Source organism: Dendroctonus ponderosae, unplaced genomic scaffold, assembly GCF_020466585.1.
Source record: "Dendroctonus ponderosae isolate FM_Combo_2020 unplaced genomic scaffold, Dpon_F_20191213v2 Dpon_F_20191213_1, whole genome shotgun sequence".
In the NCBI taxonomy this organism is placed as follows: Eukaryota; Metazoa; Arthropoda; class Insecta; order Coleoptera; family Curculionidae; genus Dendroctonus; species Dendroctonus ponderosae.
In genome coordinates, this window is record NW_026017110.1 from 8,103,472 (window position 1) to 8,116,109 (window position 12,638).

At 46.7% G+C, this 12,638-nt stretch overlaps 4 protein-coding genes across 5 annotated transcripts in view; 2 read left to right on the forward strand and 2 right to left on the reverse strand.

Moving 5' to 3' along the window:
• Nucleotides 1-978, reverse strand: part of LOC109532977 (L-2-hydroxyglutarate dehydrogenase, mitochondrial) — a 3,732-nt gene extending 2,754 nt beyond the window's left edge. Inside the window, exons 1-3 of the mRNA XM_048670416.1 lie at nucleotides 753-978; nucleotides 337-688; nucleotides 111-287 (exon numbers count right to left, since the gene is read on the reverse strand). Coding sequence (XP_048526373.1) covers nucleotides 111-287; nucleotides 337-688; nucleotides 753-823 — 600 coding nt within the window. The 5' untranslated portion in view covers nucleotides 824-978. The remainder of the gene's footprint in view (nucleotides 1-110; nucleotides 288-336; nucleotides 689-752) is intronic.
• A 125-nt stretch (nucleotides 979-1,103) lies between these two features.
• Nucleotides 1,104-7,089, forward strand: LOC109532972 (transcription factor SPT20 homolog). The gene is made up of 18 exons (XM_019898136.2): nucleotides 1,104-1,445; nucleotides 1,693-1,809; nucleotides 1,863-2,051; nucleotides 2,113-2,306; nucleotides 2,629-2,794; nucleotides 2,851-3,174; nucleotides 3,230-3,409; nucleotides 3,464-3,602; nucleotides 3,709-3,983; nucleotides 4,041-4,164; nucleotides 4,222-4,433; nucleotides 4,489-4,707; nucleotides 4,760-4,999; nucleotides 5,056-5,163; nucleotides 5,215-5,422; nucleotides 5,550-5,653; nucleotides 5,711-5,810; nucleotides 5,907-7,089. The coding sequence occupies exons 2-18, from the start codon at nucleotides 1,783-1,785 to the stop codon at nucleotides 6,020-6,022; spliced, it is 2,925 nt and encodes a 974-aa protein (XP_019753695.2). The 5' UTR covers nucleotides 1,104-1,445; nucleotides 1,693-1,782; the 3' UTR covers nucleotides 6,023-7,089.
• Nucleotides 7,090-7,113: 24 nt separating this feature from the next.
• Nucleotides 7,114-10,090, reverse strand: LOC109532975 (L-2-hydroxyglutarate dehydrogenase, mitochondrial). The gene is made up of 8 exons (XM_048670411.1): nucleotides 9,782-10,090; nucleotides 9,377-9,552; nucleotides 9,167-9,316; nucleotides 8,925-9,115; nucleotides 8,656-8,788; nucleotides 7,877-8,081; nucleotides 7,605-7,825; nucleotides 7,114-7,556 (listed from the first exon to the last, which is right to left on the reverse strand). Exons 1-8 carry the CDS (start codon nucleotides 9,898-9,900, stop codon nucleotides 7,390-7,392), a joined length of 1,362 nt encoding a protein of 453 aa, XP_048526368.1. The 5' UTR covers nucleotides 9,901-10,090; the 3' UTR covers nucleotides 7,114-7,389.
• Nucleotides 10,091-10,142: 52 nt separating this feature from the next.
• Nucleotides 10,143-12,195, forward strand: LOC109532974 (zinc finger protein 287). 2 transcript variants are annotated; one of them, XM_019898138.2, is made up of 8 exons: nucleotides 10,143-10,361; nucleotides 10,435-10,636; nucleotides 10,684-10,990; nucleotides 11,041-11,207; nucleotides 11,264-11,309; nucleotides 11,366-11,568; nucleotides 11,623-11,782; nucleotides 11,847-12,195. In XM_019898138.2, the coding sequence occupies exons 1-8, from the start codon at nucleotides 10,245-10,247 to the stop codon at nucleotides 12,037-12,039; spliced, it is 1,395 nt and encodes a 464-aa protein (XP_019753697.2). In that variant the 5' UTR covers nucleotides 10,143-10,244; the 3' UTR covers nucleotides 12,040-12,195. The 2 variants fall into 2 exon arrangements, with proteins under 2 accessions (XP_019753697.2, XP_019753698.2); XM_019898139.2 differs by having other exon boundaries at nucleotides 10,687-10,990.
• The last annotated feature ends 443 nt before the right edge of the window (nucleotides 12,196-12,638 follow it).

Consider the following 12,638-nt stretch of genomic DNA (forward strand, 5'->3'; position numbering starts at 1 on the left):
AAAATAATATTTAAGAAATACTTGCTTTTGATCTGAAATATTTCCTAAATATGTATGTAATATTTTGTGCTATCTGGGTAGATGAACATGTATTTTACATAGAAACTTACTTCAGTATTCAGATGAATGATCCCGCCTGCCTCCTGAAAGTCCGTGCCAAAGGCCTGGGTAACGTTCCTGAAGCTCACATTGGCGGTTCTGGCGCACCACAGCGCCCTCACCCCCCTACAGCCTGTAGATTTGCCCTGAATGGCCCCTAGGGAGTCCAACAGCTCCACATCCTCTACCTGCAACATCCGCCTTTAGCTTCTCCCAGACCTTAAGCTGGTAGCTGACTTGGTTGTCCCTAGCGCGCTCTAACAGACAGTTCAGCAGCTCAGCTTCGTTACAGTCCGAGGCTACGATCAGCTTCCCGCATTTGTTGTAGCTGATGCCCTTCAGGCTGCAGTAGCGCTGCAGCAAGTCAATCCCCTGCACGCAAAGACGTGCCTTAAGGCTGCCCGGTGGGTAGTAGATGCCGCAATGCATCACCCCGCTGTTGTGGCTGCTCTGGTGGCCGCCCAAGCACCCACCTTTTTCCAGCACCTGGATGTTCAAGTGGTTGAGGTCCAGCTTCAGCTGCCTGCCAATAGCAGTGCCAATTATTCCTCCGCCTATGATTGCCAGGTCGCAGTTGGTTGAACTTTTCCTGTCGAAACACGTTTTGTTCCCATTGCAGTGTATTTGAGCGGGGTTGGCGTTGGTTGGGATACCTTTGCTGTACCGACCACCTTTTTGCCGCTGCTTTCAATCTCCAGATCAGCTGCAACTTGCTCGCAATCATAGTGAAACTATTTGCTATGACTTCAGCTTCAGTTTGTCAAGTCAACTTGAAATAATTTTTTGCTCGATTTCCATGGAAAACCTCTTGATGTTAAAGCGAAACACTGAAGCTGCTGGGTTTGGCCTAACACTCGTTTCCTCCCGGTAGAACCATTAGATTCGATACTCAGGCTCTTGAAGGTGTTCTTAAGGCAAACATGTACAAAAACCCGCACTGAGCTCGAATGTTTGAAAGTGCGCGCTATTTAGAGTTGAGTTCTTCGCAATCGCCGATTGGTTGAGCCGGATGACAGGTGTCAGATGTCCCGTATGGACCGCAGAACTGTGTTTGTAAATAGGTTTAAATAGATTTTTTTATAGAAGCAATGCCCCCTTTTAAATAATCTGTGTGAACGTGGTGGCAATTGGGGCTTCTCTGGCACGACGGCGGTCCGGATTTATTTCATTCCAGCTCCGGAGGCCGAACGGTTTGCGACGTTTGAGGTTAGGTGACCGTAGACTGAAATCTGTGATGTGTCCGGAACGGGGGCCCAAATGGACGCTTTAAGGCTTGCCCTCCGTATAGAGGACCTCCAACACGTGTCACACGACGTGACTGTTTGTCGCTGATTCACGTATTAATGGTTAGTGACCTACAAAATGGTCAACAATCTCCACTTTCCCTGTGTTGTCATTTTGTGCCAATTGTCAGAGCGAGTGGAAATTCTCGATCTAGGCCCGTTTTCCTTTGAAGCCCCTTAAATTATCTGGACTTTACCCTTCTCAAACCTTTAACTTTCGTTTGACCAGAGTCCAGGCTTGACGCTTTGACTCTATGTGTATATTTTTATGCAGCTCTAGTTATTGTGATATGGAGGGTTTCGGTTTTAGAGTCATGGTCTGGAAGAGATAGAATTTGCTCTAACACTCAGCTAGAAGATGTGGGTCCCTGAAAACAGACACTGATTGAAAGTGCAAAGCATGGAGGAAGCATGCAATGAGGCCGAAGTAAGTTCTTATTGGCGGAACTTGTTTGGCCGGAGTTTAAGTCCAAGTTTTAGCGTGCAGTGACAAGGCTGAAGTTCCTTCAAGCTGCAAGTAGTAGCAGCAGTAGTTGTACGAGTAGTAGAGAAGAGAGCCAGGCACCATCGGACTCCGAGCCCAAACAGGCTCACTTGGACATATTCAAGGAGCTTCAGAAGCTTCGGGATGAGGAAGAGTCAGACAGTAGTTGCGACGAGGAGGATCAGGTAGGGCTGGTTTTGCTTGCAAGAGAAGAGAGTGCAACTGTAGTTTTTCCTTCCTTTCCAGGAGATTCAGTACCGGCCTCTGATCCTGGACAAACTGGTGAAGAAGGAGCAGCTGAATACCGTCATTCTGAATCTTTACGCAGCCAACAAAGGTTACTCGTTGGGGTTTCGAATGCACGACCGCAAAACCATGCGTTTCAAGGAGGAAATCATCGAGACCAAATTACGAAGCTACGAGGAGACGGCAGTTTTACGGTAAATTTCGCCAGGGAAATGCGATGACGAATTTTTTTTGTGTTGGCGAGGTGGAAAATGCTGCAGGCTCGAATTTTTTGCTTAGCCTATATAAGGGTGGACCAGTTTCCAGAGCGGAAAAATAATCTGAGTGCTGCTAAAATATATTGGAGAAACGCCAACGAATTCAGGGTGTTTAAGTTTGGCTTAATAAAGTACATGAAAATTTCAAGTAATCCCTAGGGCCAAAAATCCTGTAAGGGCGAGCTTGAATTGATGAATACACAATACAGCCTAAGCACAACATTTTCTTCTTGCTTATGAGTTTATCAATCTCTTGTAGGCATATACACAACGAGCAGATACCCCCTTTGCTGCTGGAGGCGCTGGAAAAGTACGATTTCCTCTTCTACAATGGCTGTGTTATCCTGGAAGTTCGAAACCATTGCCTCACCTTCCCGAGTGGGAGTTGCTACGTCCATCACGTGCTGCTGCGGCCCACACAACAGGTAGGGAAAGCACTCCCACTAAATCCAGACCGCGTTTTACGTGGGTGTTCTTCCAGACCGTTCTGGCGGACATAAACACGTTGACGAGGGACCGGCCGGAGTTTACGGCAGAGGATCGCGACGTGCTGGAGAGCCAAATCGTGATGGCACAAACGCCCGATCTGTGCCTGGACCCCGATCCCGACCTGGAAGATCGAGTGACCGCGATCAACAACCGGACGCGCTTGTGGCATGCTGGGCCTTTTGTTAGGATGGCTACCAAATCGGTGAAAGTAGCTGCTAACAGAAAGCGGAAATGCGACGAGCCCATACCCGGCCTGCAGCTGCTAGAGTTCTGCAGGGCAAAGAAGGCTCGAATGTCTGCAACGAAGAGTAATAAGGTGGGGTTTGACAGTGCATGTTCTTGTTGTTTAATTAATTGCGAGGGTTGCGCAGGCTGCCCAATCTGAAGAAACTAAGACTGTGATTCCGGCCCCCAAATTCGAGGAGCTGGCGCTGGCTCCCCCGAGCAAACCCATCGTGATGAATAAGTTCAAAGCGTTAGATCGTCCTGAAGTTACGAGTGACTGCACTCTATACCGAATCGAGGATCATGTATTAGAGACTGATATTCCGGTGAGCGTTGCCTCATGGCTTAGTAGCCTTTTTGTACGTAAGATGTGTTCTTAGGAGGAGAAGCCGCGGCTCTACCACACCACTCTGTCGATTCTCTATCGGCCCTCCAACATGGACTTTTTCGGCGAAGTCTATTTGGACAGAGATTTCAACTTGGGTCAACGAGCCGGCCTTATATCTAGATTTCGATTAGGTGAGTAATTTCCAATGCATTTCGCTATTTTAGTCATGTCAAGGATTCGTTTAGTCGAGCAACAAATACGCCATACAATCTCAGGCTAAAGTCCGCATTTCTTCAGGTACTCGCGCTATGGCGCATCGGTACGTGTTCCAATTCACTGAACTCTTCACTGATTCCGGCCGAAAGAACAACGTGCGTGTTCAAAGCAAGTATCATCTTCACGACCCTGAGGAGGTAATTCTGCCGCCCAATGCCTCACATTTGACTCGCCAAAGACTGTCTAATCTCAAGGAGCACATAGCTCGCTTAAATCGCGCCATTCACGCCCTGTCTTCCCAGAAGGAAATTAACCTTAACGAGCTGGCCAGCGGCATCTACTCGGGAGATTTTGAGGCAAGTCTACCACCCGAATGGGACATCAGCGTTAATTACATTTGAACTCTTCTCCAGCAATCCGATTTGTATGCGTCGCGGTCGCACACACAGAAATCCATCCCAATGACCAGAGAAGAGCAGGAGATTAACGATTTGGCCACCAAGCTGGAGCTGTCGGCACAGCCATTTGATGCAGCTGGTAGGGCCACTTTTGTGATGCAGCCACGTTTCGACTGAACTAGTGGGTTTATTTTAGAAAAAGCCAATCGCCAGGCGGCCGCCGCTGCCCAGCAGAAACAGCTAGCGCATCCGAATATGATCAATCTCTTGCATAGTTCTCCAGTGAGCAACGTCAACAGCAACGCAAGTGCTGCCGTTGCTAGTGCGGTCCATAGCGCTGGATTGGCTCAGCAGCGGCTACTGACCAGGCGGGCTACGCTGAACAGTGTAACAGCGGATGACACGAGGGTATGCATTATCTAACGGTTTGGCGTGATTCTCTAAATAACTTGACCTATTGCAGGTGGTGAGCCAGAATCTGGTTTCCTTGAACAATCGTAGCAGGTTGAGCGCGCCCCAAACAGTTACTCTGTCCAGCATCAGCAATGCCACTCGGATGAACTTGGGGACACTAAATTCGCGCCAGCAAAATCAAACAGTCACTCTTACCTCAATGAGCAATGCGGGCGGCAGTTTCAGTTTCACCACCGTGCCAGCTAAGCACCAGCAGCAGAATCAACAGGTTTGATTATCGACTAGAAATCGGGCGTTTAAACCTGTGATTGCGGTTCTAGGGGCAGAATCAGCGCAACAGCGGGTCGTATGCGCACCCAGAAGGCAGCAGCGAGTCAGCTCTGGGCGCTCTTTTGGTGGGCACCCCTGCTGCTGACCGGCCGGAGATTGCCAGCCCCAATCACGCCAATTCCCTGCTGCTGGAAAAGTTCGCTCCTAATCCCGCTGGTTATGGACAGTCCGGTAAAACGCCCCAAGGAACCACGCAGCAGTTCGTCCTGCAAACCTCCAAAGCGAACAGCGTAAGTTAGCGGCCGTTTGAACGCCGTAGTCTTGCTCATTCGTTCATTGTTTGCAGGTGATTTCGTCACTATCTAGTCCAACCGCCCAGAGTTCGAGCACCGTGAACGTGCAAAGCTTGAACTTGTCGCAGCTGCAGAGCATTCCCGGTCTGCACAATGTCCAGGTACTGCTACCAGTGCATCTGCTGGGCAAATGCTGATGAGAAATTGTTCAGTTTCAGTTGCCCAACTTTGCGCAACCCATCTCGCTGGCAGTGAATGTGGGCAGCCAGATATCGGGGGCCACGGCGCCCCAAGGTATCGTCATGACCATGCCAGGCACTCAGACGCAGCAGCCCCTAGCTGCGCAGGGCTCGTCTGGGCAACCCATTCAAGGGATGGTGATGAATGCAGGCAATACATCGGCTGGTTCTTCTACTTTAGGTATAAATTGTCTAATGTTTTCAAACGCATTCAGAGTGTTGCATCTAAACAACCCAAAAAATTCCTCTTGGTTCAGTGTCTATAAAGCCCACTGGTTGTTTTATAATGCGACTGTGTACTATTTCAGCTCATTTAGTTACCTCAGGCCCCATGAAGAATAGGCGGATAACTTCGGGAGCCCAAACCTTGCAACTGACTGCTAATCACTCCCAGCTAATTTCTCAGTTACAAGTAAGCGCAATTGGGCACCAAGTCGGGGCATAGTGTTGTGCATGTTTATTTTTACAGGGCACTCCCAGGCAAGCGAACGTAATGCCGAATCAAGCGGTCATCTCCGGTAGAAGCCTTCAGCGGACCGCCACTACGCACAAAATGGCCCCAAATCCAAGTCAGTTAAACCACATCGAATTTGACAATAATTGACCAGTAGCTAGTTGTACTTGTTAAGAAGTCTGAGGCACTGAACAGGGTTTCTCGTGTGCAGATAAGACGCAATCTGAGCTAGAAGCGGTTCAGCATTACCAGCAGCGGCTAGTGTCTCAGAACGGCCTGGAGGGCGTCTTCGATAAGCTGAGGAAGTCGAGTGGCGGAGGTGACTAGTCTTAGGGAACGCTGGGGTGTTCGGGTCGGACTCTCAGTGAAAATGCGCTTCTAGTCTCGGTGACGCTTCGCAACTGAACTCCAGGCAGGATTTAAGACAAGACTGGCTTGATGAACAGGTTTGTTTCATGGAATTTATGGCAACACTTGCACCAATTTTGATGAAACGCCGCCAATGTGCCTAAGCAGGAGGAACGAACCGGCTTGTTTAAATCGGGTTTAGTTAGGCAACCACATGATCTCAAGTATTTTGTATTGAAGTTTTTATGTTTCTTGGACACACGGTTTCTTATTAGCTGTGCCAAATGCGACCTTTTAGGTGCGAGGGCATGCTGTGATCGGTTGACAAGTCGTCTCGTATGTACGCGTGTATATTTTGTAGTATAGGACTATTTATTTTTGTTCGCATGTAGGAAACGGGTGCCCCAAAGTTAAAATCTGTTTTTCATCGCCAATTGTTTCCGTTGTAGTTTTGCCGTCGTTTGCCGACTCATCACCTGCTGGGGCCCCAGTTAATCAGCAAGTCTGAAGAAGTGCAGTTAGTACCTTTTAAACGCTGTATTATACAGAATGAGCCGCAACTATGAACCAATCAATAGTGCTGCGTTCAGAGCACTCTGCAAATATACTCGATTTTCATTACTTCCCTGTTTACAACTAATGGTTCCTAGATGAGACACATTCTCTATACAGGGTGGCTAGTTAGGTTTCATTTGTCTTGGTGCAAATACTAAAATAAACCAGGCAAAGTGTAAATAAATGTGTAAATATGTGTCCTTAACCAGAGCTGCCGTTGTATATAAACCTCATTAGCTAGGCGATCAATTTTTCAATTGAGCAACGAGCTGCGCTCCTATCCTCACCCAGTCTAGCAAATATACCTTTGGGAGCGCATTTCGGTGCAGTATTTTAGCAAATTTCAATGCCGAGTGCTTGCAGTGAATTACCCGACCTGCAAACGCCCTGCATTTTGTGCCTGATTTAAAAATGACCTATTCGTACGTTGTTGTGTAATTAACTGATTTATGTATATATATACATATACATAGTAAATAATTTTTTTAGTAGCTGGCTTTGGTTTAATTAACCTGTAACATTTTGATTGTTTTATTGAAACCTATACATTTATAAATGCTCTATTCTTTGGCTTAAATCCAAATCGACAAACAAATACATTTGAAATGCATCGGACAACAGGCAAAACCCCTATACAAACTGATAAGGGAACTTTGCTTGCACACCATTTAAACCAAACACTTTCACCGACTTTTGGACTTCGATTTCCGGAGTTTGATATTTTATGTGTGTGAATGAGTTTTCTTAATTTGAGTCGCGGGCGACACGTTAATAAAGCCAGCTAGACGAATTTACAGCTGAAACTGGTCTTCCAGCTTATCAGCCATCATTCTAGCTATAGCAAGCGAGCTGGTGGCGCCTGGACTAGGGGCGTTCCTACAGTGCAGCACCCTGCTTCCAATAGCAGCCCCGTCCTGCCCCTTGTACATGTCGAACACAAAATCCTCAATCAGGCTGCCTGAAACGCAAAGTGAGCGACCGGGCGCTGGCAGAGCCTTTTAAGTACCTGACATGTCCAAAGCCTGCGCCCGAACTCCCGCAGGACCGCGTTCCACATCGGCCGCCGTGATGGACGGCACAAACTTTTGCAAGCTGCGGACCTGCAGGGCTGGAATGGCGGATTTAATCACTTCCTGAGAGCCGGCCAGCATGAACTTTACGGCCAGCTTGAGGAAGCCTGGATAAAGCAGCGCGTCGACTAAGTCCGAGAGGCTGATGTCGCTCCATCTTCAAACCAAGCGGGTAGAAATTTCAAGGCTTCAATGCGTCCTTTCTCACCTGTAGCCTTCTCGTTTGAAGGCCAGCACGGCGTTGGGCCCCAACCAGACGCTCCCGTCCATTCTTGGGGTGAAATGCACGCCCAAGAACGGAAACCTGGGATCGGGCACTGGGTAGATGTTGCCCTTGATCATGCTGGCCTTCTTCGAGTTCAAAAGCAGGTATTCGCCACGGAAGGGAATAATTCTCGGCGCTCTTGGGCAGCCTGAAACTTCGCAATTAATCGAAAGCTCTTTAGGGTCCCACAGACTTCGGGTTTTACGCGGTTTTGAATGAATAGCTAAAACTGTACGGTGTAAAAACAACGTTCCAAGCTTCATTTCTTCCACACCATGGAGGGCGAGTTCTCCAGATGCGAACCCTACAGGTTTCTCTTTCCGGGCTATTTTGGACGCAAAGGTTTGCTCAATAAAACAAGAAAGGAGGTTCGCAAGATAACACTTCAAGGGGAATGTGAAAATTTTAAAGCAGTTTTTGAGTTGATTTTTCAAACAGTTTTTCTTCCAAGGTAAATTAAATGAGTAAAAAACGAAAAAATTATAGGCTTTTAATTATGATGTTTCATAGCAGCCAGGCCAAATACTCAGTAAACTATTTTGTCTGCCATGACGATTCTAGGGGCCGATCGAAACTCGAATCAATTTTCAATTCTTTTTTACAGCTAATAATTTCGAATTTAGTTTTAGATGCCCGCACGCACTAGCGGTTTTGACCCGTTTATTCAAAACCGTGTAAAAACCCGAAGTCTGTGCGGCCCCTTAGAGGAGCCACCCGGATACCTGACAGTTCTGCTAGTTTATCCGATTGCAATCCACCGCAAGTGAGCACGTATTTACTCTTTACGCTTTGCCCATCCTTAGCCCTGATTAGAACTGGGTAGTTTTTATCGCTCGACTGTCCGAATCCGTTCACCTGCAGGCAATTTGGGGGGTTTTCAACAGCACAGAAATAACGACTTCCTAAACCTCAAGGAAACTGATACCGAAAGCCCCGAATTCGAAAATTTCGCAAAGGATGGCCTAATTTCGGTGGTGGTGATACAACTTACCTCGAAGTTCAGATAGATTTCTCCGCCTTTTTCCTTGAAATCAACCCCGTATTGTTTGGTGACCAGGCCGTAGTCGATGATGCCAGTATGGGGCGACCAGAGCGCCTCCAGGCCCACGCAATACGGTTCAATATTCTGAATTTCCTCTACGCCCTTGAGCATTTTGATGTCGGGCACCTTATTCTGAATGGCTGCGGTATTGAGGGTTAAAACATCTTGTCCGCCACTCACATTTCGATTACCTCTATTGTGCAGCTCGGCCAGACGACCCACTTCCACCTCATCGCTGGCCACAATAAGCTTGCCCACCTTTTTGTAGGGAATTTTCTTTTCGTCGCAGTATTGATACATCAGGTGCATTCCCTCAACACATAGCTTCGCTTTAAGCGATCCTAGTAAATCCCGCGCTTTAATCCCGGCCTATTTTTCCCGCAGGGTTTGCACTCAACTACCTGGTTTGTAGTAAATGCCGGCATGAATTACGCCGCTGTTATGCCCCGTTTGATGCATCGCCATTTCGTGCTCCTTCTCCAGAATGGCCATTTTCAGCTTGGGGTGGCGCAGTTTCAGTTCGCGCGCTGAGGCAGCGCCCACAATACCACCCCCAACCACCACCACGTCATACTCTCTTAAAAAAATACCCAATAGATCTACTTTATTTGGAATAAATGGAATTTTATAAGCTACAGCATGACATTGATTAAGAACGCGACTCTGATCTCAGTCACCTGTGATCAAACTGATATAGGAGGGCCCCCCAAGAGTCTTGGCAGCGTTAAGGGGCAACCCCCAAAATTACGTGAGTGATTATGCAATAAAACTAAGTGTATCAGCAGATAAAGATAAATGAGAATTACCTTGGGCCCCTTGAAGACAAGCTTCGCTCAATGGCAGTTTTAACGCCCTCGCATAATATTAGCCTCGGTTTTCCGCTCACCACAATTAAACCTCCCAAAATCCTGCTTAAATGAGCCATTCTTAAATTGTGTCAATATGTTTTTACGCTTAAATACTTTTAAATAACAATTTGTTTAACTAATGCTAAATTGTGGCAACTCTGTCAAGGACATTTAAGGGTTACTTGTCTTCATCTATGGTTATTAAGGCACCGTTGCCAAACCCAGTACGGACCAACTGTCTCTGTTTCTCCCATGCGTCTGGGCATACTTTCCCTCTCGATGCAAGGTAAAGGAGTTGTCAAATGTGCTATCATTCAGCAAAACAGGTTCACAGAGTAACCTCGGTGATCTGTGTACAGGTTATGTGTGCTTGAAACATCAACATCAACAAAGTACTTGCAAGAATCCTGTTGATTATTCCATGGAGCTGAACGCAAACCGATCATTCTGCCGACTATGTTTATCTACGTCCGCCATCTACTACTCGCTGCTGAAAGACGATGGCAAAGAGATGCTCTTGGCTCTGACAGGAATCACTGTAGGTTGGGAATGAGCCCCTTATTCCCACCAGAACCAGCAGGTTGTCATCCAAGGACCTGTTTGAGTTGCAGGTGAATGAGGAGGAGTGTCCGACAGACTCATGTGTGAAGTGCTGGTTGAACTTGAAGTCTGCCTACAGCATTCAGCAGCGCTTTATCGAAGCTGACAGACGATTTAGGACGACGGGGCTTCACAGTAGCCTGGACCTAGAGGAGGACACGATGAATGACTCGCATCTGAATTTCATTAAAGTCGAGACAGAGTCCACTGAAGGTTGGTTGATATTCATAGTGCGAAAGCAGCTGAATTAAATTCATTAGCAGGCAGTCCACTAAATGCCAGCAAGATGCTTGAAGAGGAGGACACGAATTTCAGCGAGCTAATTTATATTAGAACAGAAGGCGAAGTGATTGAGACGGAGTCCAACTGCTACATTTGCAATGTAAAGTGTGAAGACGACGCCGCTTTGCAGAAGCACACGAACAGTCATTTCAATGATGAGCAACCCTGTGACTCCTGCAGGTTATCGCTGCCCAATATCGAGGCGTATCGGGACCACATTCAGGTCAAACACCCGGACCTGGTCAACCGGGTGCACAATTGTGGGATTTGTGGGCATTCCTTTAGGTATTTCACTTCAAAACCACCTTTGGAAGGTGCACAATGTATCCTTTCAGATACTTAACTTTATATGAAACGCATCTGGCGGCAGTGCATCCCACCACAGCACGTACGCGGCACAACAGGCGGGATGTGTCCCGATTTCTGAAGAGCGATTCCCTAAACTGCGATCATTGTAACAAGACTTTTGGGACGAGACGCTCACTAAATACGCATCTTAAAGGTGGGTAAATCAGCGCCCCACTTGCTTAGTGATTGAGTTGTAAAATACACTTGCAGGTCACATAAAAAAGCCGTGCCCGATCTGTAACACTTTGATCACAGTGTAAGTAAAATAAATTCGAAGTTTGCGCCTCTACAACAAACTCCATTATGTGCCAGGTACAATCTGAGCAAGCACGTCAATAACCACGCAGCACATCCGGCTGTTTGCCACCTGTGTGGCATCACGGCGAAAAATCCGGAGAGTCTGAGGGGCCACATGTACTACACCCATTCGCAAAAGCGGCTAAAGTGTGACTACTGCGGCAGAATCTTCAAAAAACTATACGCTTACAAGATGCACATTAAAAAAGAGCATACTGGTAAGGGCGCAGCTCCAACGCATTTTTAGCGCTGTTTAAACTGGCTGGTTTTAGGAGAGCGTAGCTTTACTTGCGACTCATGCGGCAAGCGGTTCTTCACCAACTACGAGCTGAACAACCACATCCGGAGCAGACACTTAAAAGAGCGAAACCACATCTGCCAGTACTGCAAAAAGGGCTTCTCTAGCCGGTTCTCAATGCGCACCCATGAAAGGTATCGAATCTTCAACTGATTTAGTCTGGGTTAGTCAAAACTTGCGGGTTTTATTCCCTTTCAGACAACACACGAATGAAACACCATACGTATGCGAAGTATGTGGCCAAGGATTTCGGCAGAACGTATCCTTGCGGGCGCACAGACGCTCGAAGCACAATATCGAAGAAGACAAAGTCGCCGAATGTCCGGTGTGCAAGAAAATGTTCCGGGACGATTGGGCTCTAAAGAGTCACACGCGCTCAGTGCACGACTAGCGCAATTATATATTATTGTTGAGTTTTAAATGTTGTTAATTGATCGGTCCTTATCAGAGTTTTGCAATATATTGTGATCTCTTTTATAGGTTCTATTTGCGGATCCTATATGTACATGGTAATGATAACCAAATAAAAGTATCGACTTTCTATCAATTTGTGATATGTTTGGTTCATGTGAATAGGAGTACAGGTAGTTAATGTAAAAGCGCGTTGTACTTACCTTATATGAAACGCATAGCTTACAGTATCTGGAGTGATTTGCCAGAAGCCATTAGATTCACTCAAAGGTCCACCGTTCAACTAGATCACGTTTTTTGCACTTAAATTAGATTTGTACATTTTCGGAGTTTAAAACTAACGAAAATCGAATATTTAATAACGAGAGGCTATACCGCCCGAACCGTACCGACGTTGCCATTATTTCGCTTCTGTTATCTGCTTATGTTTCAATAGACTATTCCAAGATGACGTCACGACAGATCGAAGACATACGCTCGATTATTACACACATTCCCATTTGACCACTTGTTCACGTATATGTTAACGTTAATTATTTTTACTATTTAATCTTAATTAACAAAATATATTTTATTATT

Coding starts and splice junctions, on each gene's coding strand:
- LOC109532972 (XM_019898136.2), top strand. CDS start 1,783: ATGGAGGAAGCATGCAATGAGGCCGAA. Junction 3,603..3,708: donor TATATCTAGATTTCGATTAG/GTGAGTAATTTC, acceptor GCATTTCTTCAG/GTACTCGCGCTATGGCGCAT. Junction 4,434..4,488: donor TAACAGCGGATGACACGAGG/GTATGCATTATC, acceptor GACCTATTGCAG/GTGGTGAGCCAGAATCTGGT.
- LOC109532975 (XM_048670411.1), bottom strand. CDS start 9,900: ATGGCTCATTTAAGCAGGATTTTGGGAGGTTTAATTGTGGTGAGCGGA. Junction 9,116..9,166: donor GGCCGAGCTGCACAATAGAG/GTAATCGAAATG, acceptor TCAATACCGCAG/CCATTCAGAATAAGGTGCCC. Junction 7,557..7,604: donor GCAGGCTTTGGACATGTCAG/GTACTTAAAAGG, acceptor TTTGCGTTTCAG/GCAGCCTGATTGAGGATTTT.
- LOC109532974 (XM_019898138.2), top strand. CDS start 10,245: ATGGAGCTGAACGCAAACCGATCATTCTGCCGACTATGTTTATCTACG. Junction 10,637..10,683: donor CGAGACAGAGTCCACTGAAG/GTTGGTTGATAT, acceptor TAAATTCATTAG/CAGGCAGTCCACTAAATGCC. Junction 11,208..11,263: donor ACTAAATACGCATCTTAAAG/GTGGGTAAATCA, acceptor ATACACTTGCAG/GTCACATAAAAAAGCCGTGC.